General features: G+C 41.8%; 1 protein-coding gene across 1 annotated transcript; it reads left to right on the top strand.

The window, feature by feature from the left end:
- Positions 1–446: 446 nt before the first annotated feature.
- cckar (cholecystokinin A receptor) lies at positions 447–22,571 on the top strand. Its single transcript, XM_018089592.2, has 5 exons — positions 447–896; positions 3,441–3,692; positions 9,866–10,127; positions 17,253–17,371; positions 20,187–22,571. The coding sequence occupies exons 1-5, from the start codon at positions 773–775 to the stop codon at positions 20,726–20,728; spliced, it is 1,299 nt and encodes a 432-aa protein (XP_017945081.1). The 5' UTR covers positions 447–772; the 3' UTR covers positions 20,729–22,571.
- Positions 22,572–26,761: the final 4,190 nt, after the last annotated feature.

Below are 26,761 nucleotides of genomic sequence, written 5' to 3'. Positions count from 1 at the left end.
ATTGGTGTCAGTGGGAATCTTCATTCCTAATACTGTCTTCTTTTGCTTCTTACTGGCATGTCTGGGGTTAATGCACTGCTCATTGGTCATTTCCTAAAGTAATCTTACTGCCATTTTATGTCAAATACAACTATATACTGTGTGGGTACATATATATCATGAAAGGAACACACAATTGGGGTTCAGATCAGGTCCCTTTTTGCCCTTAGTAGCAGCGTGTAATCTGTATGTATAGTTGCAGGCTTACAGCTTGTGCAATGGCACACAGTCAGCACGTGGCACTGTATGCAGAATTAATAATGTCATTGTGGAATGAGTTCGTTAGCAAGCCAGTGGCTGATTTCCCAACGACTGACACGCTCATTCAGGCTAGTAAGGAAGGATATGCTGCCCACCCAGCGGCTACCTGGGACTCTCACTGTGCAACAGCTGGAGAGACACACACATCGCTAGCTCCTTGCTCCAGAGTGTATGCTGCTGGGGAATAGAGGTAACACATGGCAGGTTAAGGGTTATCTGTCTCGCCCAATACCAAGGGAGGGTGGGATATGGCTCTGGAGGAGATAACAACATGGTTATGCATGTTGCACATTCAGCCAAGGGAAAGGACTGTGCTGCACACTGCTGCTGGGCTCACTACATTTGCACAGGGGGCTCTGAAGGTGCACAAGTGTCTGGGCTAGGGGGCTAGCCAGCTTCTGTCAGGATCCCTACTGGCTTCTAAAAGTGTGCATTTGCCTGCCAACAGAAACTACACACATGTGCCTTGGAAATGGAAATTGTGTATGATTATCGCTTTGAAAATGACTCGGATTATTGGCTGTGTCAGATTGCAGACAACGGCAACATCACCTGTGTGGATGGATCTCTCTCCAATAAGACGTTACCAGCCAAAGGTATTCATCAGGCAAACTGTATGGGCAAGTAAAGTGCCAATGGGCATCTGTGGGGAGCTATAACTCTCAGCACCCACTAAAAAAGTAGATGGTGGGAGTTATAGTTTGCCGCAATGCGGGGAGTCCTGAACCGGACAAACAAATAGCCATAATGCTTGTTTATTATTATTATTATTATGTTTATTGTTGATACAGGGAAAAAGTTGTACTTAATCATTTACTAATATACAGGTATGGGATCTCTCATCTGGAAACCCAATATCTCAATTACGGAAAGCCCATCTCCCATAGAGACAACTTTAAGCAAATTTTCTTTTTCTCTGTAATACAAAAACAGTACCTTGATGGGAACTCAGTGGCATGAATCTATATTGTTGGCAGAACAATCCTATTGGGTTTATTTAATCAGTGTTTTTAATAGACTTACTGGTACTCTAAAGGTTTCTTATCTGGAAAACCCCAGGTTCAGAGAATTCCAGATAACAGATCCTATACCTGTTATCTGAAGGTGCTGTAAATAGCATATACTGGGGCTGCTGTTAGTGGTGTGGCCCTGGGCAGATGTTATTCAACATTCAACAAAAACTCCCAGCATCACCTTACTGGGAGTTGTCAGGATTGAGTTACAGATATGGAGCCCCTGGTATTTTAGGAAGGCTAGGTTCCCCAGTCTGGCTGGGGTGGGGTAGTAGAATTACCGTAATTAAGGTATGGCCAGCCCTAAGCCATCCAGCTGTTACCAAACTACAACTTCCAAGGCCCCCCAACAATCTTCACCTGTCAGTGGGATTCTGTGAATTACAGTTCAGTAATACAGCTGGAGTAAATATTCCCAATATGTGTATATAGGAAAAGCCTTAAAAGATATATTATTAAATATTATTTGCTATACTGTATATATTATTAAGTTGTGTTTTGCATAAAATGTATTAACGTGCATTAACCTCATATATGCCGGTAATGCCGGATCACTGTAATATATGGAAAGTGAGCATTTGTTTTATCCCCAAACATACCGGTACATTCACAGTAGAAAATCGATAATGAGCATTGCATTAACCCTCAACATGCCAGTAAGATCATCAATAAAAATGAGGATTCATTAACCACAGACCTGTGGTGCAATCACTGTAGCAAATAGATATGAGGACTGCATTAACCCCAGAAACACCAGTGACATCTCTGTAGGAAAAGAATAATAATCATTGCATTGATGTTAGGCATGCCTGTAAGGTCAGTGTAGGAAATGGATTCTGAACACTGTATTTACCCCACGTGGTGATCTGTAGACTACAGACAATGAGTGCTGCAAACCCTATTGTGTGGGCTTGGGGTGCTACTTATGCTCTTTAAGAGGACAAAACTGATATTGACTTTGCCACAACCTGTGTATCTTGATCCAACTTATCCGCACTTCAGAGGGGCTCCGGAGGGCAGACGTACCACAATAGTCTTTTCAGCATTGGGATGACAGAGACTAGAAATAGCCCACTGTTTCCTTTATGGGGCTGAATTGTCTTGTACAACCCCCCAAACCAGGCTCACTGATAAACAGTAAATGCATATATTGCTAGGATTCTTGCTAGTCTTCTTTACCATGTACTATGTATAGTTCACAAGCTTCTGTTGCCTTTGGGCTACTTAAACAAAATATGCTCTGGGAATACAGACCCTCCCTGCTCTTAGTTATAGTTAAACAAGTGACTTCTCTGAATCACAGAATTCGGTATTGTGCCAGGACTATGCTACCTACCTACCTACCTATGGTAAGTAGTTTGGGAATGAGCCCTACGCAGAGAGCCAGGCACTGTGGGCTTATGTTAATGGAAATGTATTAGGGGTGACACAGAGTGAATGATGACAGCTCTTATGTTGGTACTGAAGTTGATTGTATGTTGAAAAGTATCCTTTATGTGCTGCAGGACCCATCATCCATTTGGTTCCCATGCATGGGCAGCGTGGCATGGAGCTGTGCAGGCATCCATGCAGGGATATTTTGAATTTCCCACTGCTTTTCCCTGCTCGGCTGCTTGTTTCATTGAGACAGTATCAGGCAGCAGTACGGGTCCAAGCAGGTAAGGCATTCTTTTGATAGACCAGATGGATGCCCAAGCCTAGCCAGCCCTAATCACCAAATGCCACACTGCAGGAATCCTAGCCTAGCCCCATCGGGCAAGTCAGCTCAATCAGCTTCAGGGCAGTACTGTGTTTATACCAAAATATCTAATAATATATATATTAAACACTAGCCCTTAACATTGTACATCAAAAAACAGGTGGAGAGCAGCCAAAGGACACGATTTACTTTTTCTCTGCCCATGGGACCCCAACATAAGTGGGGCCCTTGCGTTCACCCCACAGATACCTCTCTGCTGATTCTGTATGTATTTTGGGGTTGCTCTAATTTTCCATATGCAGCAGGTTCATAACTGGGAATTCATCTTGCATAGTGTTCAGAAAGCCAACATGGGACTCTCAGGCAGGGAATAGCAAATCCTCATTTCGATGTCCAGCTGATATTCCTATTCCCAATGATCCCTGCAGATATGCACCATACGGTGAGGATTCTGCTCTACTCCCTGATCTTCCTGCTCAGTGTCCTGGGGAACAGCCTGGTGATTGCCGTGCTGATAAGGAACAAGCGTATGAGAACAGTCACTAACATTTTCCTGCTGTCCCTGGCCGTTAGTGACCTGATGCTCTGCCTGTTCTGCATGCCCTTCACCCTTATTCCCAACCTGCTGCGAGACTTCATCTTTGGCAGCGCTGTGTGCAAGGCAGCCACCTACTTCATGGGTAAGTACTGCACTCTGCAACTGGGTAAGCCAACCCCTGGGAATGCCAAGCCAGCTATACCTAGGGGGTGCCTGTGAGCTATTATATCGTAATAATTCAAAGCAGTACATCCTTTGGCCAAGTCTGAAGTGGGCTTCAAAATAGGCCCTGGCATTTCAAGTACACAGAGGCCCCCCAGCCCAATAAATAGTGACTGTCTGTGGCATTTTACAGCAGCCCCTCTGGCAAGATAAGATAGATAGTAATACAACTTAGAAGGTGAAGGATTCAGATTGGTTACTAAAGGTAACTTCAGTGGGACAGTTTAACAACTCTGTAAGTAAATCAGCCCCTTGGCGTAGAGCAGTGATCCCCAACCAGCAGCTCATGAGCACCATGTTGCTCCCCAACCCCTTGGATGTTGCTCCCAGTGGCCTCACAGTAGGAGCCATTTTTACATTTCTGGCTTGGGGACAAGTTTTGGAAGCCCAGAGACACAGTTTTACTCCAAGCAGAGCCTCCTGCAGGCTAGTAGTCCCCATTGGCTACCAAATAGCCAATCACAGCCCTTATTTGTCATCACCAAATAACTTTTTCATGCTTGTGTGGCTCACCAAGACCTGAATGTGGCTCACAAGTAAAAAAGGTTGGGGATCCCTGGTCTTTCCATAGCCATCATATCACATTGCCTGTATAACCAAACAATGAGAGCTACGAGTGACTGTAACAAGTCGCAGAAACGGGACAGATCTGCCTCAGGAACTTATTCATCAGAAAAAAACACAACTGTTCCTCTGCAAACAGACTGACCTGTACTAAATGTCTTCCATGGAGAGCTGGGCAAGGGTACAGTACATTATCCATTAGCTCTGAGAGGGTCATGCCATTACTGATGAAAAGGCTGAAATCACTTAACATATTAACTCCGTATTTCTACCGAGGGGAAATTGTGCCTTTTTACTTTGGTGCACGCAGTTTAGTTTCTAATGAGTAAAACATTTATTCTTGCTTTCCATTTATGAGGGAAATGTTCCCCTTTAAAATGTTTTTATTGCAATATCTATTTCTAATTAGTGCTGGAAACTTGCTTATTAATAAATAAATCCAGTTGTGGGGTTGTTTTCTCAGCTTTGTTAAGCGTCCTTTTATCCAATAGTCTGTTTAATAATCTTCTTAAAGGTGATGAAAAGTCTCTCCATATTACAGCATAATATAGTGATCCCCAACCAGTGCTTCGTGAGAAACACCTTGCTCCCCAACCCCTTGGATGTTGCTCCCAGTGGCCTCAAAGCAGGTGCTTATTTTTGAATTCCTGACTTGGAGGCAAGTTTTGGTTGCATAAAACCCAGTGTAAAGCCAAACAGAGCCTTCTATAGGCTGCCAGTCCCAGTCCACATAGGGGCTACAAAGTAGCCAATTATAGCTCTTATTTGCACCCCCAGAACCTTTTTTCATACTTGTGTTGCTCTCCAAATCCTTTTCCATCTGAATGTGGCTGGTTCCCAGCATTTCTGCCAGTCAGTTCTGAGAAAGGGACTTGCCAGCTGTTCATGGACCACCAATTGTTCGGCACACAGAACACCAAAAATAACAAAGAACCTGGAAATGTAGAATCTTTGGTGTTTGGCATTCAGATACGTGACTACAAGAACCATTGATTGTGCAATGGGAGGCCTCTACCAGATCCAGACTGACAACCTGTGGATTCTGCCAAATACCAGAGAGGCTGCTGTAAGATGCCATAGACAGTCACTATTTAGTAGGCTGGTGGGGGGCTGTTCGGGCCTCTGAAAACATATTTGTAGGATGCTAGAAGTTGCAGTTGGGCTGCAGGTGAGGAGTAACAGGTTGGCCTGCCATTGTGTGTTTCACTGAGGGTTCATGTGTGTACAGACTCATGCATGCAGTGAGCACAGATCCCTTAGCTGATGGCCGGCTGACTACATGGAATCTTTCCAAGACCCACACCTTGTCTAATGGGGAATAGGATCCCTGTCTCCTGAACTGTCTCAGTTCCTTAGTGACTTGTGGGTAAAAAAAACAATAATTTCTAACCTCCCTTTAAATGCCCTCAGCCAATTTCTTGCATTTTATCTATATTCCTAATCCCCCGTGCAACATGGAGGGGTCCCGCCACCGAAGGACGGAACTGCAGTAGAAGGACATCTCTGTTGCCTATTCCATTGAGTTCTGTGTAACATATATCCTACTCAAAAAGGAACATCCATATATTTGTGTATCTAGTCTATATGTGAATGAAAGTATCTGTGTGTGTCCTTGCTGTGTTACCTGCTCTGCTGTAGTTTTATGTTATATTTTGTATTGTATTTGTCTCAGGGAACAAATGGAGCATCATATTTGGCTCTGGAGAAAGACAACAGAATTAATGATGGATTTGCAGATTATATTGCCTTCGTGTTTAGCAGGAGCCCTTGTGAAAGTCTTTTGGCTCGGCCTGCCTAAAGATCAGTAGCCATGTTTACTCAAAGTCATGCTGTATTTGCAATGTATGTTTTGTGCTAACAGACCAAGTCTGGTCTCCATCCGTTTAACATTAATAAAGTGTTTGATTCTACAGTATATTCCTGAGGCTGGAAAAATGAAACCCTTTATTTCTGGCTGCTGGTGGCATGGAGCTGAACATCAAACAGTTATTGTGCTTGCCTTTGATAAGTAAGCATATGGTTTCATTTGTGTGGAAAATCCTGTTTGTTTTGAGTGACTGTGGCACACTCCATTAGTGGCCGGCATTGCACATTTACTATCTGGAATATAAAGAGAGGAAAATAACATCCCCTACTTCACACTTCTTTCCATGCCACTGACATCAGAGTTAAGCTTTGCATTTTATTGACTGTTATTAATTTCCCGACCTTGTGACACAAAGTGCTGTTTCAGTCTTGGCACTAATTATTATTATTTCCCTTTTTTATACATTTATTGAGTTGTGTTGGTAGGAAAAGATTCCACACCATCTTTTCCCTTCTTTAGGAGATTGTCATCAGAATGCGCCTTCTCCTTGAAGGGCTACAATACCTTCATTTGTATTCCTGCCATCAAAATATTGGGATATTCCCTGTTGCTGGTAGTTTTATCCTTGCCAGAGCTGTCCTTGTCTCTCCATCTATGTCCATAATTATTAATTATTGCACCTTCCCCAAGGTAATCGATTAATCTTTCAGTGGGCTCTTCATCCTTCACTTGTCAGATAAGAACTTCTTTCCCTACTTGGATTAGGAACATGGCTTCTGTGCTGGCATTTGAGCTGCCTTTTGTTAAGGGATATAAACCTGGTGGGAAAGGGAATGTAGTGAATTTAATCAGAGATGGTTTTTGTTTGGGAGCCTTTTAGATTGGAGACTGTGGGCCACTCAATTAGATGTAACTTGTAACTAATAATAATCCTTTCTTATATCTCATTGGTAGCTGCAGATAGATGATATGTCGGTGGGTTGCCTTTCCCTTTACGCTTTATAACTAATGTAGTCCACAGTGGTCTAATATGAGTTTGTTTAGCTTCTGCTGCTGACTGAAAAACTAAAAAACAATCAATTCTCAGATGTAAATAAAACAGTCCACTGTCAGGAACCAGCCAGAAGTAACAGTGAAGGAAACAAAGCCATTGGCTGCTGATGGTCCCAGAAATTCTGGCCCTCAAGGTGTTCAAATTCACTTTATGTGTACAAAACTGATCAGCCCTCTGAATGTCTTGGAGTGGGGGACTAATAACATTTTGATGTGGTGTAAAAGGGTTACAGGGTAAATATATTTCAGAACAAGCCACTAATAGTATTGGTGGGGTATTGATTTATTGATTTTCAAGCTGCTGTAACAGAGAAGAACAAAAAGGCAATGTTTATTTTCCTAGATGTATTCATCTGCCACCCTGCTGCACCTGTTATTCTGCGATACTTTCAGAATACTTAAACAAATAGTAAAGTGCATTTAGCAGACTTGGAAGCATACAGTAGGTAGATCCTCCCATTGGCTTGAAGGAGAGCAGTTTTTAAAATGGTCATAGAATCTCCTTCTATTTTGTAGTATGCTAAAATGTCAGAAGTGACCCTTTGCAGGGCTTAAGTACTAAGCAGTATTAATTACTTAGTAGAACATTTTGGTCTGTCGCTAACCATCATAGCAAATTGGCTGAAGGACAGAGCGAGGGATAGGTAATTCATAGAATGTAAGAGGTTTCTCCCCGTGGGCCTCTGCTTTCTTGTATTTATTGGCAGACTTGAAGTTGCCTTTTTTTTTACTCACAGAAAGACCATGACAGTATTACAAGATTGCTTCCCACCACAGGGGGCACAAAGCAGAGTATGCTGATGGGGGGACGATACTGGGGAAGATATTTGGGGTGCAAGTAACTGCAATCATGTGCATTGGAACACTGACCTAAACAGCATGGACCAGAGGGACAATGTTGTAGACAAGAGACAAGTGAGTGGTTTCATCCAGTGTCTACAAGTCAGAAAGTACTTTATCATGTACAAAAGAAGGTGTGAACTCAAGGGAGAAATGAATGATATCGACTCTTTATCAATCTTTAGTAAGACCTTGAGGAAAGAAAATAGTTTGGGGCAGCAGTTCATCAGGAACAAGATGAAGTGAATTAAACCATTTAGTCATTCCCTTTGTCTGTGTGTTTGTGCAACAAGGTCATAATGAACTGAAATCACCTAACTGCTACATGTCAATACAAACAACTGCTAAGGGGTCATTCTACTTGTATAAATGGTTACCTGTCACAGAGAAGGGTTTCTCCATCTAACAATGTGATGGGCTATTCACTGTATGGCTACAGACTTTGACATGAATGGCTGTATCAGACCCTTCATTAATTGCCAGTAAAAGGACAGAGAGATTCTTATGGATGAGTCAGATATTCAGGGTCACAGCTGTTAATTGAAACATTGTGCTGTGACACTTCTGATTGCCTCTGAGAAACCCTGATATTTTTGTTCTTCTCTAGTCAATACTCATAATAAGCAAGCAGTTGTAGACATTTTGACTTGGCTTCTTCTGTATCAAAACCCTTAGAGACAGATTGTATTCTCACTATTCACAGGTAACATCCATGTCAGACAGATAATTATTGACTGATGTGGATATTCTCTCCGAACCTTAAAGACTATGGCAGGCCAGATTTGAATTTCTGAGGTTAATCCATTTTTGGAATATACATCCAGTGTGCACAGGTAGACCACTGAGTGGATCATTGAGGTCCCAGTTGTTTGGGTTCCTTTATCCTCAATTTTTTGAGAGGTACAGCATTTGCCCCACCCTCAAACCTATACATTATGGCATGGCCTTACCCCTACCCTGTGACTGATTTTTTATGTTGGTATGTAATACATGTATTATTATGTTGGAGATCTGCCTTTGATAATTTCAATATACCGTAACTACTTGCATGGTCTGAACTGTCTAGTGTAGGAATGAATCACCTATGTGTACAACTTTTTTGCATGAAGGGTTGGGATTTGAATGATATATAGACATCACATATGGGGTATAACAGGGCATAAAGTGCCCTGAATATACTGTAACTGTATGAGATTGTGGAATCTCTTTCTATTTATTTCTCAAGAAAAGATGAAACTGGATATGACTTCTAATATCTTTTATTTCCTACATTATTTCCTATGTATAAGCAGGAATGGGATCCCTTATCTGGAAAACCATTAAGCAGAAAGCTCTGAATTACAGGAAGGCCATCTCCCATTGATATTTTCTAGGCCTGGACTGGGATTCAAAATAGGCCCTGGCATTTCAAGTACTCAGAAGCCCAAACAGCCCCCCCAGCAGTCCAATAAATAGTGACTGTCTATTGCATCTTACAGCAGCCCCTCAGCATTTGCCAGAACCCACAAATCGCCAGTCCGGGCCTGAGATTTTTTTTCGATCCTAACTAAGCTGCATGATGGCAAAACAATGCTGTTGGGTTTATTTTTGTATTTATTTTAGCAGAACAAAGGCATGGAGATGCAAATTACAGAAATATACCTTATCCAGAAAAGCCCAGGTCCCAGACATTTCAGATAATAGATCATATGCTTGTATATATAAATATATATATATAGAGAGAGAGAGAAAGACACACACACAATAGGACTTAATGATCTAATTTGTCTGTAGAATGCCATCCAGTACCTATAATAGAGCCATTTCTTTTTCTTTGTGTCCCTGCACAGGCATCTCCGTCAGCGTGTCAACATTTAACCTGGTTGCCATATCTCTAGAAAGATACAGCGCTATATGCAAGCCTTTGCAGTCACGGGTCTGGCAGACTAAATCCCACGCGCTGAAGGTGATTGCTGCAACATGGTGTCTCTCTTTTGCAATCATGTCTCCATACCCAATTTACAGCACGTTGGTTCCTTTGAACAAGATTCAGAATAGGACGGCAAACATGTGTCGCCTTCTGTGGCCCAGTGACCTCACTCAGCAGTCATGGTAAGAGCTGCTTCTTATCGTAACAGGGAATACAATACTGCCAATAATCCATTTTGATGGGAAAACAAATGATTTTGTCATTTACTAATGTGTGTATTTGTGTACAAAATACTGATCAAATGTAGGGATGGACTGGATCCAAAGGTTTTGAATTTTCCTGACTGCCGAATCCTCCCCAAGAGATTGGGATGAATACTAAGCCAATGTGAATACAGGTATGGGACCTGTTTTCCAGAATGCTCGGGACCTGGGGTTTTCCGGATAAGGGATCTTTCTGTAATTTGGATCTCCATATTTTAAGTCTGCTAAAAAAAATCATTTAAATATTGAATAATCACAATAGGATTGTTTTGCCTCCAATAAGGGGTAATTATATCTTAGTTGGGATCAAGTACAGGTACTGTTTTATTATTACTGAGAAAAGGGAATCATTTAACCATGAAATAAACCCAATAGGGCTGTTCTGCCCCCAATAAGGGGTAATTATATCTTAGTTGGGATCAAGTACAGGTACTGTTTTATTATTACAGAGAAAAGGGAATCATTTAACCATTAAATAAACCCAATAGGGCTGTTCTGCCCCCAATAAGGGGTAATTATATCTTAGTTGGGATCAAGTACAGGTACTGTTTTATTATTACAGAGAAAAGGGAATCATTTAACCATGAAATAAACCCAATAGGGCTGTTCTGCCCCCAATAAGGGGTAATTATATCTTAGTTGGGATCAAGTACAGGTACTGTTTTATTATTACAGAGAAAAGGGAATCATTTAACCATTAAATAAACCCAATAGGGCTGTTCTGCCCCCAATAAGGGGTAATTATATCTTAGTTGGGATCAAGTACAGGTACTGTTTTATTATTACAGAGAAAAGGGAATCATTTAACCATTAAATAAACCCAATAGGGCTGTTCTGCCCCCAATAAGGGGTAATTATATCTTAGTTGGGATCAAGTACAGGTACTGTTTTATTATTACAGAGAAAAGGGAAATCATTTTCAAAAATTAGAATTATTTGCTTATAATGGAGTCTATGGGAGATGGCCTTTCCGTAATTCTGAACTTTCTGGATAATGGGTTTCCTGATAACGGATCCCATAGTTGTACCTCGAATTGTGAGCTTTACACCACCTAAAGCTGCGTGAATAGCTCACAAAAAATGATCGAATATCTCAAAGCCAAAGAAGCACAAAAAGATTGCCTAGGATAGCTCTCGTTGACGTCTATATGATCGTGACAGCTTTTAGATGGTGAATTTTTACATTCATGTTTTTTACATATAAAATGTAGAAAAATTCATATTTAAAAAAAAAACTGAATTTTAGCGCCAAAAAATCTAAATCACGGAAAAAAATACAGCCATTGATAAATTGGCCCAATAGGATTCCGCAGAATCGGAATTCCCCAGAATTCCCCAAAAAGTGCATTTGGCTGAACCCCACCCTGAATCCTGGAATTGGTATATCCCTAACTGTGTAAAGGTGCCCATACACGTGAAGATCCGCTCGCTTGGCGAGGTCACCAAGTAAAATGTAGGCTAAAAAAATGTAGGGGCCAAACGATCAAATTATAATGGCGGCAATGGGGCAATCGGTTCGGGGACCGCATCAACGAGCCAATGCAGTCCCTGATCCGACTAAATCTTTTAACCTGATCAATCGATATCTGGCCAATTTCAGGCCAGATATCGGTCAGGTAGGCCTCTCCTTCCTGCCCCTACACGGGCCGATAAGCTCCGAATCGGTCCAAGGGACCAATATTGGCAGCTACAATCGGCCTGTGTGTGGCCACCTTAAGTCTCACACTTATTTTCCAATTGGTCCTCTTCAACTGCAGCTTTGACCTTCCCTGGGGTGCAAGCCCTACACTTTGGGGGTCCTCTGAGCTAAGATAAATTTGATTGTGGACAATAGAAAAGGCTGCATTGGCTGCAAAACCAATTTTTTAAGAGCAACTTAAGGCAGAACATTTTTTATTGCTTGTACTGCAAACTTCTGTGCCCTCTCACCTCATGCTGGCCCCTTTCCCTGAGCGGTAGCCTTACATACTTCAAAATGGCATCCATCAGAAGCTTTTTGTTCCATGCATGTACAAAGTGTAGGTGTGTGACACCCCTGGTAGTGCACAAAGCCAGATGCAGAGAGGCTGATTAAATGTGAGTAAAGTCAAGTTTACACTACAGGCAGTGTGGCAGGTTTGTGTTACTGCCCACAACAACTCAAAGTAAAATTGCTGCAGTAATTATTCTTCCCTTTGTTCAGATATTGCAGAATATTATGTAAACCTTTGTCACATTCATTGCTTGCTGTAATTGTTTCTACTTGATGTAGCAAACTCATCACAATGACAATCAATCATTGTACAGCTCTGTCTTCTCCAAGCCATTAGCTTTCTTTTTTGCCTGTATATGTCAGAGAAGGGTATATTTATGTGTATCAACAGCCCTCGCATGTTATAAAAAGCAATAAACAGATCTATTACATTGTCAGGTGATTCAGATAATAGAAAGTTTGCGCACATCAGCTTTATTAACGTCCTGTGTTGTTTCAGTACCATTTCTTGTTCCTTGGTTAAAAAATACAGGTTATGTGACCAAAAATTCTGGTTTATTATAGACAGGTTGTGTGTTCACATGTATGCACATTATGATGTCTCTCCTAACTATTTGTGTAGAGCTTATTTTCCAGAGCAACATAATCATCCATCGCCCATAGCTCATAAACACAAGCTGACATGGCAAGGTACATGTAAAGCCTTGGGCTGCAGAGCCAAAATGTGGGTCTGACCGTTGGTATCTTAATAAGGCCCTATTTGGTATTGATTAGGAAATCATCCAATCATTTTGGTCTCATACACAGGATAATGACCTTTCGTTTCATCAAGAGAACATTATCTCTGCCTGAGCAGAGGAACCCTTAAAACCACATAAAAGTCTGTGCATATCTATGCCACAAGGGGTATGGTCTGGTTCCTGCGATATAATGGGCACAAAAACTTGAATGAGATCATGAAAACTCCATTTATATTTGTCAGTTAAGGACACTGTCTTCATTAAAGTTGGCCACACACACACACAAGGATTTTTCATACAGTTAGGACAATATCTGAACAAATGACTGAAGTGTAGGATGATTGTCTATGTATTTGTAGACCCCAAAAGGTTCAGGTTGGCTGTTCAACCAACAATATATGATCGGGTAATGCTGGATTGACTGGATTGACTAACTACCCCATCTGGTTTATTATGAGGGCTGCTCTATCAATGGTCTTGTACTGTACAGCTCACCATTTACATCTTCTAACCCGACCAAATTGGCCAGCAGGTTGACCAATCAAATCAGTGCATTTTAGCCATTCACCTGTGATCATTCAGTAACATGGTGGTTTGTGGGCAATTTTTGTTTGCCAGTTTTTAATCTTTGCTTAATCAAATTGTTCCAGGGAAGAAACGAACTGTCTGAATTGCTTCAGGCAATAAGGACGCAAATGGGTGTCATTGAACATTGCTCAAAGCACTTAAATTTATTCTGACAAAGTGACTAAGATATATTTACTAATAAATTTGTCAATTAGAAAAGATCAATATTTAATAAACCTGCCCCATAGTTTCTCATTATCTAAATAACTTATAATATAATATAATATAATATGATGGAGCTGACTTTTTGAAGAAGCCCAAGCAGTGGTTGTGGGTTACGTGGGTTTGGCCACAAACCGAAAACTCCTGGAACCCCTTGATGGCTTTTAATATCCTTTTCATTTAGGAACAATATACTTATTCCTTTAAAATGAGTGTAACTATTACGAGCCTTTCTTAATGTGATTAATTACAGTTTAGATGAGTTTCCAAGGTGTCTCTAAACTTTTGCTAATGTCAATTTCTTCCATGCACCCACCATTCTATCTCGCAAGGCTCCCCTCCCATTTGGGCAGGTTCTGGTAGACTTCATTTGTTTTGCAGTAGCCTCATTTAATTGCTTCCTCGGACCAGTGCCTTTTCCTGATTCATTTCTCTTCCCCCCCTCCAGCTAGATTAAATAGTGGCTAATGTGATTTTTCAAGTGTTCTCTGAGTGTCTCTGTCCCCCTGCAGGAGAGATGCAGGCCATTTGTTTCATACATGTTTTGTCATTCTAGACACAGCAGCTAAACACTGTGTGAGTCTTCAAACCTTTTATGGCCCTAAGCGCTCGTTTAACAAATTCCATCCAAACCAGAATATATTAGTATGTGGTTTTTCTGTGGAACTTTCTCATTTAACAGATGGGATATTGGTAAATCTTTATCCCAGACAAAGTTCACCCGAATTACACTTTTTGGAGACAGCAGCAAACAGGGGGGCATTTACTGATGTTTCATATTTCTTTTCTTTTATCACAATTGTTTTATGCTTTTTTTTTGCTACAACTCAAATGTTTCGTGGAGAAAGAACCTGATTTTTTTTGGCAATTTTTATGTGTCAAAATTCCGACAAATCCAAATGTAATAATTCAGCATTGAAAATCTGTTGAGGTGATGTAGAAGTCATGTTTTCATGTACATAAAATTGTATAAATCTTCCTGTTATTTAATTTTTCTACTCATTTCTAATATTCAAGCCGCTATGTGGTTTAATCATTACAACATCATTTGTAAAAACGTCTCACATTTATTTCACTCAAGCGTGGGCCTACCACTGACAGAGGTTGCAATGAGGATGAGATGGCTGACTGCCTCTCTATACAAGGAAACAGGGCACTGGGTTCAGGCACGTTTACATGAGAAGCAAACAGGATGGAAGGTCTCTGGGGAGTGCTGGGCGTGCTCTCATACTACAGAATGTTCCTCCATACACCTGTCCCTAATGCCCCTATGCTAATGTATGGCCCTTCTGCACACTGCTATACCCAATGTCCAACTTCCAACTCTTTTCAAAAGCCCTACTCTTTTTAGGTTGCTAATTTGGGACTGCCTGATAAAAGTAGTAAAGCTGGCTGTACATGTGTAGATTATTAAAAGATCTTTCCATTATCATAGGGCCAAGCTTATCATAAAACAATAGTTTAAAAGAACAATTTGTGATTTGTAGGGTTGATTCACTAAAGCGCGATAAGCGTTATCGCAATTCGCTAAAGTATTATAGCATGTGTTAAGTCTCATATAGCATGTGCTAAATAACACATGATCGCAAAGCATTATATTTTTTTATCATTGCGTTAATTCTTGTGCAGAAATAATACTAACGCATGATTCACAAACACTTAGACGCGATAAATATTGCATTAAGCTGGCCATACACGTGGCGATCTAACGATGTTTCGTGCGACCATCGGTCGGGCGAAACATCGTCAGATCCGCCGCACACAGTCAGGGCTGAAACAGCAGATAAGGAGGTAGAAACAATAGGATTTCTACCTCCTTCTGCCGATTCAGCCCTGACGGCAGATTTTGGTCAGGCGCCTTCTATGGCGCCCGATCAAAATTTTCTAACCTGGCCGATCAGCAAGTCGTCCGATATCAGCAGCTTCCTGCGATATCGGTCGACTCGCCGACATGCCATACACGCACCAAATATCGTACGAAACGAGGTTTCATACGATAGTATCGGTGCGTGTATGGCCAGCTTTAGTCTATGCGAAAATGAACACCTACTTGGGGCAGGCGGTAATTATAGAAAAGGACAGTTCATGAGCTTTTGGCAACACAATCCGGACTTTGCAGTGGGATTTATTTAAGTCTGTGTTGGCCCCAGAGTGACGCAGCCTCCAGTTTGCAGGGAAATGGGCATTTTCAGAACAGTAGTTTTCCGAAAGTAATGGTGTGTATGGCTAATATGGCGTGCGGTTTTTCGCATTCGGCGACAATTTGTGCGTGCTGCGTTAATTAGCGCGAGTTGCATCAAATACCGCATGAAAATAGTCTTCGCGACTTAACGCAAACAGCATCACGTCTAAATTAACGCAAGTATCCTTTTAGTAAATTGTGCGTTAAGTCGCGAAAAATAAGACGCAATAACATTTTTAACGCATGCTATAAATAGCGCTCGTTTTAACGCACCTTAGTGGATCAACCCTATTGTCTAGCTGAAGCTAGGAAAGCTGCGGTAGCTGCCTGCAAACACCTGGACATAGGTCAAATGTCATCATTTTTAAAACTGCCCAATCGATTTTCTGACCAATGTCGGATGAAAGATCCTCAAGGTGTGCGATCATTTGGTGCACACTAACCTTACGATAATTTGACGGTTTTGTCGGATCGCACGTAAACTGGTCATTAAGTAATGAAAAATCGTCACACGTATGGCCAGCTTAAGACTTACTCTTAGTCAGCTTGCTGTAAGGGCTCTGGCAACTTCCGCAATTTCACTGAAATCGCACCACTGCGTATGCCATCCCACCGGCGATTTGCATTTTCGTTGGTGGGATGGCATTTCGGGGAAATTAGTCGCCCGCTAACAGGGAGATTTGTCGCGGGCGACTAATCTCCTCGTGTGCCAGAGCCCTAAATCTCAGGACTTCATGGCAAAAGATTCTTTGGCAAAGTGCTATCAACAATGCCTATAAATCAGTGCAGAAGACATAGCTAAGGATGTATTAACCCCTTTACAATGGCCTTCCACAATGAGGTGATGTTGTTCATTGCATTCTTGTACTAAAGCCATTGATTCCTATCTGACAAACACCCCTCAACTTCAGGTGTGAAGCTTGTGAAAAATCTATTTATGTATGGAGCAATCACTTCCAATGAGAATCACCCAATCTCATTTTTTAACAAATAACTCAAAGTGAACAGACATTTTGGGTTCAATCCCCCACATTTGGTTAGCACCGTCACCTACCCCAAAAGAGAGTGCTAACCAAAGAGCTTGTAGTTTTACTCTCTGCTACTTCCAAGAATATGAAACCAGCACAATAAGTCTGCAATAGGCAGAGGGTTGGCTGAGGATTGGGATAGGTGCCTATTGGCATGACCTGTGGAGAGCCAAGTAACCTGTTGCCGCTGTGCGTTCAGCTTTATCCATCATTTCATTTAGTCCTGTGGCACAGCTGAACCCAACCGAAAACTGTTGAAATTCATAATTTCTCTCTGCATTTTTTTTCCAAGAAATGCATGCATGCCATAATCCCATAATCTTTGTGTTTTAGGTATGTTTTCTTGCTGCTGATCCTGTTCCTGGTTCCGGGGATTGTTATGACAATAGCGTATGGCTTAATATCTATGGAGCTTTACAGAGGGATCAAGTTTGAAATGAGTCAAAGAAAAGGTAAAATAAACCTTGTTTTTATTCTCTTAGAGATACTGACACCAGAAATGAAACCTTTTTTACATCTATCATAACATTGTCTTTTGCCATAAAACTATTTGCCCAATGCTTTCACATTACCTATCTGAATGGCGAAACGTGGAAATTTGCTGCGAATCCACCCCTGGCGAAAAATTCCGCGGCTGTCCAAAGTTGCATACGGAGCAGTGGGGAGAAGTCCCCATTGCTCTGTATGTGAACAATAATGTTAAAAGATTTTAGTGCGGCGGGGCGGCATGCCACCCCCAGGTTTCTGCCGCCCTAGGCCCGGGCCTTTGCGGCCTCTCCACAAATCCGGGCCTGGCCTTGTACGCTCTGGCTGTAACACCAATGGGAGTAAGACTTCAGTCTTGTTTGAAATAGCTTGTCGTAGTATATGGATAATTTTCATGTAGCTGATGGCCAGCAATTAGAATAGATACAGTATATGTGGGAGCAACATCATTGTGGCTGTGATTATACCTATTCCATTGTTCTTTTCTAAGTCTTTCACCAACTCTGGGCATTACACAGTGTATAATTAAACAGCATCATTGACAGCAAATCAGTATCAGTTTGTGGGATTAATCGTTGCAGTTATAGTAAGTTTGGACTGGGACATCTGGATGGGATAACCGTTGACCGTCTACCTCACAAACAGCCTTGATGTTGGGGAAAAACCTTATATAACAAGGTATTGCAGATAAGGAGTAAAAAGGGAAGCCGATAGAGGACATCCCTGCCTTGTGCCCATGAAATACTAATTTGGATGAAAGAACCATGATTGACTCCATTGGTGATGGTGGGAAGAAGTACTTTCAGTATACTTTACTTTCGCAAATTCTTTTTGAATATCAAGAGGGACAATCATTGTAGCAGTGTTCAATATTGTTGCCAAATAAATTAGTTAAATATATACCCTACTTGCTGTGTGTCTCTAGTACCCCCAACACAAGCTTCTATTAGGGCTTGTATTGTGCATGACACTATTTGTAAATGGTCCTCTGGGCATTTTTGCAATAGACGTTAATTTTCTATTTTTAATGGTTTCTGATATATATGCAATTTTAGACAGTAATCACAGTCTTTCAACCCAACAGCTCTCTTTGATGGTAAGAGTGTAAGCAACCCTAACTGTCAATGCATTTCCTATGTACCTCATGTATGGAGTTATAGTTGGACTTACAGGAAGTTCAAACTGTTTTGTTCTGTTTAGTGTCTATGCTATCAGAACATCTACAGACAAGAAGGCAGTTAGCATTTAGTATCATGTAATATGCATTTTTTACAATTGAGGACCACTATTGGATTAAGGATAGACAGCCATATTTGTCATTGTTCCCCTTAGCAAAGCTTTATTGCTCAGTGACATTTCAGAGCTTATTGGAGGCACAGAATGAGAGACATTTTGGAGCCAGTGCTGGATTTACATGGAAAAACGGGGCTCACGGATATGTCCGAGTAATGAAATTTTGAAAAGCAAACATATAACTAGCTGTTGCTCTGGCTGAATAAAATCATGTAAATAAGCTTTTATTTATCCTGAGCCATATATAACTATAAATACAGCGTGTACTTCCTTAAACCCCCTTAATAATATAGTCCATTTGCTAATTCAGTGTTAATTTCTAATTAAAGACAGAATATACCATAGTTATTCTTAGGGTTTATTTTCACTCTGTGAAGTTATTCTGCACTGCAATGCCCCAGCATGAAATTGGTGTGCCTCCCACTGATACCCCAACTCTCATGCCTCCAATCACCACCGGACCCTGTATCCAACCATATCCCATAATACTTGCATGGATAATTGTGCTTTGTTCCTATTGTACAACAACATTCCTAAACTTCTAATCGGATTCTTTGTCTCAAAAGGGCCCCCTAAAGTCCAATGGCTCCTTTGTCCCATGTAGTTAAACTCCTGTAAGCCATACTTGCTCCAACAAAGAACCCTATGCACAATGTGTGCTAAAGTGGCCATTGGTGGCCAGCTCTTGTATACTCTTAAGAGGTGGAGATTTAATAACAATCTTGATGTTCTTCCTATCAGTGCAAGATATTGGAACATGGCGATGGGTATGCCTTGGAGAGCAACCATGTGGATATATAGCTGGCCAGCAGAACATATATAGAGTAATTTGATCACTTGCGCCCACAGTTGCTTTAAGCCTCTAATTTTGTTTTTTGAGGCAGTTATGTGTATAGCAAAGGCCATGTCAATACTTTATCTTAAACTTTATTTTATGTACAATAGACGGGAGAAAAGTTGGACAGATTGTGGGAGCGAATTCCAGAGAAGGGGGGCAGCCCTTGCAAAGTCTTGAACACGAGTGTGTGAGGAGGGAATGAGAGAGGAGTTGAGGAGCAGGTCAGTAGAGGAGCGTAACAAGCGGGTTGGATGGTACCTAGAGATTAGTTCAGAGATGTAGGGTGGGGCAGAGTTATGAACTGCTTTGTATGTGAGAGTCATTAGTTTGAATTTTATCCTGGATGGTAGGGGAAGCAAGTGCAGGGAGTGTCATAGAAGAGGAGGAGCGGTTGGAGAGGTGTATGAGCCGGGCAGCAGTGTTCATTATGGACTGGAGAGGGGACAGTCTCTGGAGGGGAAGGCCAGTTAATAGAGAGTTGTCCATATGCATCTTGGGTGATAAATGATTGTATTTTGGAAATAATTTTTAGGTAAAAATGCCTTGATTTGATAAGTGACACATATAAATCAAGTTTATTACTGAGATTGTGTCTTCTTACCATCAACAGCAACATTAATAGCTTTTTCCCCGTTCCTTTTACTATACAGAACGATCGAGCAGCATAAGCAGCAATCAGTTTAAAAACGGAGACGGCTGCTACCTTCAAAGTATCAAGAAAAGGAAGAAGTTAGAAATGCATCAGCTCTCCAGCCACCACAGTGCCAAGATTGAACGAGTAAGGAGCAACAGCTCAGCTGCCAATCTCATGGCCAAGAAGAGAGTCATCCGTATGCTGATCGTCATTGTCATCCTGTTCTTCATCTGCTGGACCCCTGTCTTCAGTGCAAATGCCTGGAGAGCCTTTGACACGGATTCAGCAGATATCAGCCTGTCGGGGGTGCCAATTTCCTTCATCCACTTGCTCTCCTACACCTCTGCCTGCGTCAATCCCATCATATACTGCTTCATGAACAAGCGGTTCCGCATGGGCTTCCTGGCAACGTTCACTTGCTGTTCCAGCAGGGGAGCCCAAGGCAGGAGGATGGTCCCAGGAGTGGCAGATGAAGAGGGGAGGACCACTGGGGCTTCTCTGTCCCGATACACTTACACCAATATCAGTCTTTGTGCCACCGCATCAGCCCCAACATGACACTGAGAGTAAAAGCAAGACACAAAATAAAGGCACGATGGGTTGTTTGTGGAACTAAGTGGCATTACCTGAAAACTGAATTAATTGGTTTAACTATAACTTGGCCTGTGTTAGTACTGTTATCCCCAGTCTCCAGTGGGACAGTCATTGGGATAATCCTGTGCTTTACTAGTCTGTTGTACAAAATGGCTACCAAATGGGCTGTGCCAACCGGATGTAAACATGAATAAGTGGCTGATGGATTTCACAGGTACCTAAAGGAGGGGTCACAGTGGGTGGAGTCATCCTAAGTAACTTTCCAATCTATGTTCATTAGGGATTTTCAGTGTTACTTGTAGTTGCTATTAAAAGCAGTACCTGCCTGTGTGTTTACATTTTCTGCACTGCTGGCTCTGACTCCTGAACCAATGTTGCAAGTCAGCTGATTAACTGCCCTGGAGGAGAACTGACTCATGTTGTACAAGTGAGACCCAGAGAACAGGAAAGGATAAACATACACTGTGTTACAAATTACTTTACGGCCACTGGGCATTTTTAATGAATGTACATTGGAAAGGTGCTTAAAATGTGTATATTCATTAATTCAGCAAACAAAATCATTATTTTGGGAGGAGGACTCCTTTACAAAATTGTATTGTGATATTGGGATTAACTGCATTGTGGAATGTTTGCAGTGTCGGACTGGGGTACCGAGGTCCCACAGGTTCCCAAGCCAAGGGCCCAGTCAATAGCACATTGCACACCCCTGTCTACCCCTTTTGCGCCCCACCACACAGATGCTTACACTGCCAGCGTCAATCAGGCCACACCTCCTGGGACATATTAAACATGCCCGTGCATTTTACAGTGGGAAGCACAGCCATCTTTAATTTAGCTTGAAGCTTCCCAACAGGATTGGGTGGGCCAGTCTACCCTGAATGCTTGTGCATTGTTTTGTGATTAAGTTTGTCTGTGTCCTGGGACTGTACGGTCATGTGAGTTTTGTGTTGTGTCCTGTATCCAGAAAGCTGCTCATTTATCATCAGTGGGCAAAGTTGCGCCTTGGTGGTAACCCACGCAACTACTTAGTGATTTGCCTTTTTTTCCAGCCAGCTGAAGGTAGAACAATAAATGCAAAAACACCTTATTGGTTTCCATTGGTTACTGGTCAGTTGGAAATTTGCCCAGTGTAGATAAATGGAAATTTGCCCAGAGTTGTACCTAGGGCAACCATACCAAACCAACAGCTAATGAATGAAGTGCTCAAACATATATATCTATATCGATTGTACAGTATACTATACACATTAAACAGCATTTCTTAAATGGCTGAAGCGGCCCACAGTGGGCCTAACCCAATGGGATTTTTTAACCTGCCTGATAAATATTTGGCCTGTCCCAAGCCAGACCTACTATTTAGCCCTAGACATAGGCTAAAAAGCTGCTGATATGGTCTGGATTCAGCAGCCAATCCCAGACAGGTTTAGAGTTGGAGAAAAATCTTGGCGTCCAGGCAAATAATGTGTCACGCGCTGTATTTATTGGCCTACTGAAAACAACAAACAGGATATGAAATCTGCCAAAATATCTCTGCACCTGTTTGTGACTTCAACAGTCTTGAGGAGGGAGAGAGACTGCAGTGTGAGAGCTGGACCATATGTCATCTCAGCAGTGAGAGTGATGTGCCGAGCCCGAGTGCAGCAACTCTGGGGAACGAAATATAAACAGAATGGGAAAAAACATACTGAATAATGTTGTTTCTATTAGTTAGCCTTATAAAGGCCCAAAAAGTAAGTGCATAAAGGTGTGGGATCTGTTATCCAGAAAACCGTTATCCAAAAGGGGGAGTTACAGGAAGGCCATCTCTCATAGACTCCATTATAATCAAATAATTCTAATTTTAAACAATGATTTTCTGTTTCTCTGTAATAATAAAACCGTACCTTGTACTTGATCCCAACTAAGATATAATTACCCCTTATTGGGGGCAGAACAGCCCTATTGGGTTTATTTAATGGTTAAATGATTCCCTTTTCTCTGTAATAATAAAACAGTACCTGTACTTGATCCCAACTAAGATATAATTGCCCCTTATTGGGGGCAGAACAGCCCTATTGGGTTTATTTAATGGTTAAATGATTCCCTTTTCTCTGTAATAATAAAACAGTACCTGTACTTGATCCCAACTAAGATATAATTACCCCTTATTGGGGGCAGAACAGCCCTATTGGGTTTATTTAATGGTTAAATGATTCCCTTTTCTCTGTAATAATAAAACAGTACCTGTACTTGATCCCAACTAAGATATAATTACCCCTTATTGGGGGCAGAACAGCCCTATTGGGTTTATTTAATGGTTAAATGATTCCCTTTTCTCTGTAATAATAAATCAGTACATTGTACTTGATCCCAACTAAGATATAATTACCCCTTATTGGGGGCAGAACAATCCTATTGGGTTTATTTCATGTTTAAAGACATAAGGTATGGTGATCCAAATTACAGGAAGACCATTTATCGAGAAAACCCCAGATCCCAAGAATTCTGGATAACAGGTCCCATACCTGTACAAAAACATTCTATTTTTGTTTGTGTTGTCTCTGTATGTGTATAAGTTCCAGTCACCCAGTACATTACATGTCCTCCTTGCACAGGATTGCAGTCGATTATTGGCAATAATTATCCTGGTAAGTTTAAATGGATTTTAACTTCTTTTTAGTTTTCTCAGTTTTACACTGCAAATATATTGAATTCGAAACATGTTTATTTTGGCCAGTGAAACACATTCAGCAGAAAATCAAGTTAATGAGAGGAAGAACGACTTGTGATGTTACTCTTCTTAGAACTGACCAGAGAACTCTACTCTGCTTACTAACATGGAGGTTACTAACTAAACTCCATGTGTAATAAAAGGCACTAAGTTTGCCCAAGTGCAACCAGTAAGGCCAGTAAATGCTACCTGTTGATTGGTTGCTGCCTTGGACAACCTAAGTTTTTTTAGGTCCTTTATTCAAAAAAACCCCAGCATTCTGGATAACAGCTCCCATACCTGTATTATAAATAACAGATACTGTGTAATATGTGTGTGACATGTTCAATCCATACAGTATGGTTGTCCAATTAGCTGCCCTCAGTATGTTGTTGGACTGCAGCTTCCAGACTCCAGAGGAAGCCAGGAGTAGTATTCCGAGAACAGCTGGGAACAGGCGGAGCTATACTCTGGCTTTTGCCTGGCCACCAAGACGTTTGCTATACATAAGCTCAATTAAATGTTTAAATCAACTGTGATTCACTGCCAAATTCTCTTCTCATAGTAAAGGAACATTGTGTTTGTCTCTGTCTTTCCTTCTGCTTGACGCCTCTGGGCACCCATCCCACATGTTTATCCTCCCTCCTGTGGGCCTTTGTGCTAATGCATTGGGTCTGTGTGCCGACCGTAACCTCTGTGGTTTTCACAGCTGTCACTACATAAGCAAAGAAAGTGACTCCGGGCGCATTAGATCAGTTGCTTTGGTACCGTCAGCTCTCCACTGGGGAGTTGGTGAAACAGAAAAAGTAATTTTTTGGTTTTTTTTACTGGGCATGTACAGGGGAGGGGCAGACTGTAAAGCTAAATCATAATGGTGCTCTTTAGGTGTAGCTGGGAAACGGGGGGGGGGGGGGGGGGTTCACCTTTTATATATATATATATATATATATATATATATATGTATATATTTATTACACAGACATACCCAATTCCACAGATTTAATGGAAACCATAACAGTCTATCTCTGTGTGCAGGGACCATTTTCCCACCCCCTTTAGGCTCACAGAGTCATCCAACGTTTCCCTCACCTTGTTCCATTGTGAAGTGATGCATTCTGGGACTTCAATCTCTATGCTTCCCATAGTGGGAGGCGCACAGACTCCCTGGAAAGCAGGGAGTGTTCAAGTCCCAGAATCCATCACTCCACAATGGAACAAGTTATAGGAGGAGTTCCCTTTGGAATTTCTATTGCATAAGGAATGTCTGTGTTGAAAAAAAAATACATTTATTTTTATATCTGGAATTTCAGATAGTGTTATGTCCCTTTCCTACACAAGCCCAACTGACTGAGCTCTTGTCAAACAGGGTATATTTTGCCTTGCCACGTGCCACACAGCTAATTATAAGTTTATTTATATGTGCCAACAGGCTGCACTGGATTCTAAGAAGCTATGCATCCCCATAACTATTGATTAGTATTAGGTAAGTTCTATATGCACAACCCAGGGGACATCAAGCAGTAGAAATCAACAAATTGCAATGCTAATTTTAGGGGGGGGGCGGCAATTCCTATCCCCCTTATCCCTCCCCAAGACTGGACACTCCCTCATTTTCAGTGGGTAGTGAAGGCAGAATTAGGCTGGGGGAGTGGGTTCTACCATACGGCAAAGCCTGTGGTCTTGGCCTTTTACATGTGTTCTGCTGTTTGCAGTAGGGAAAAATGTTAGGGTGAGGATTTCTATTCAGCCACAGGCAGAGTGTGAGCATTGTATTGTATTTTTCTACACATATTCTATTATAGTTTCCCAGGGCCCTGCCTTTATACACGATACGTTATTTTTTGTTAGATGCATAGCGTACCTAAATATAACATATAAATGTAATAAATGCATTTTTACACACTCAGTATGTATTTGTAAATGCATAAAACACACCAATGTGTAAGAGCCCTAGTACCTAGGGTTGCCACCTGTCCGGTTTTTACACAGGGTCTTAAACCGGAACAGGACTTTGCTCTTAGTGACACATATTTTGGCCAATCACAGGGCATTGCATCATAGCCCTGCCCCTGAAACCACCCCCCCAACATCACCCGTTCTGTCCGCCCTGTCCCAGCATTCAAAAGCAGGAACCCTAGAAATAACAAATACAGGGCCAGTTTTAAGCATAAGGCCCCCAGAACACATGGCAGGAAAATGCAGTGCCCATTCCATCCATAATAACCCCAGAATGCATTCTAGCATAAATGCAGTGCCAATTTACCTTCCCAGAGCACAAGGCAGGATAAATCAAGTGTCAGTCCCAGGTATAAAACCTCCATCCTGTGTGTGTAGCAATATCATTAGTGTTGGTTTGGGGAGCATTAACCTCCACAAGTCTTGAAAAAAATCTACCTCCTGTATCTATGTGGACAACATTCCCCTTTAAAGGAGAACTACACCCCCCCAGCTATAAAAGCCCCCTTAACTGGCCTGCCTCGACCCTCCTCACCTCTCCCTTATCGCATACGCCATCTTCTGTTCAAGGGTGGGCACAAAAGGGGCATGGCAATTACATCAAATGGGCAGGGAGATGATGGAAAATGGATGGAGGTATGATGTGGCGATGGCTGATGAGAGGGTTATGGAGCATATCCAGGAAGAAATAAGATAAGTTCTAGGCAGATTGGGGGTGGGCCAGGGGCCAAGCACAGAGGGATGCCAACCTAGGTTTTTAGGCATGGCGGCAGCCTTAGTTATTCCTACCCCCGCCCCAGGGGCATGTTGGCGCAGGACATCCTACATTACCAGGAAGTCCCTATCCTGAAGCCCCGCCTTCTCTAGTGGAAACTAAGGGGAATTGTCCCAGCAAAGGTACAGAGAGGGTACAATAAAAACATGCAGGCACCTTGCAAACATATATCTATATATTGGTCCTGCTGTGCTTAGCCCTGCCTTTGGAACTGCACCAACTTGATTAATTCCCAGAAATGAAAAAAAATGGAGAAAATTTTGTCACGTGTTCTTGTGGATTTGTCCTTGCTTGAAAGCAAATCAATATTTGTGGGGGTTCAGCTTGTTCCAACACCCATGTGATTCTGTGCACCTGTCTGACCTTCAGCCTTTATCTTCCATGATTTACACTAGGAGCTTTGGATGCTGCGCGCCTTTATAAATCCTTTATTCTAAAATATACCGTGGGAAGACTGTGGTGCCTTTGGATTAGACAGAAACTACATAGAGAGCGACGCTGCCAACATGATTAATGGGCCTCACACAGCCATATAGCGGTGCCTTATTGCATATACATAGTGCCATCTAGTGGC

Source organism: Xenopus tropicalis, chromosome 1 (genome assembly GCF_000004195.4).
Source record: "Xenopus tropicalis strain Nigerian chromosome 1, UCB_Xtro_10.0, whole genome shotgun sequence".
NCBI classification, from domain to species: Eukaryota; Metazoa; Chordata; class Amphibia; order Anura; family Pipidae; genus Xenopus; species Xenopus tropicalis.
Note: the sequence above shows the minus strand (reverse complement) of the source record. Positions and strands in the feature narration are given on the sequence as shown.

Excerpts from the sequence above, each read along its gene's own strand:
- cckar (XM_018089592.2), top strand. The coding sequence starts at position 773 with ATGGAAATTGTGTATGATTATCGCTTTGAAAATGACTCGGATTATTGG. Across the intron at positions 897-3,440 it reads TAAGACGTTACCAGCCAAAG|ATATGCACCATACGGTGAGG; the intron begins GTATTCATCAGG and ends TGATCCCTGCAG. Across the intron at positions 3,693-9,865 it reads GGCAGCCACCTACTTCATGG|GCATCTCCGTCAGCGTGTCA; the intron begins GTAAGTACTGCA and ends GTCCCTGCACAG.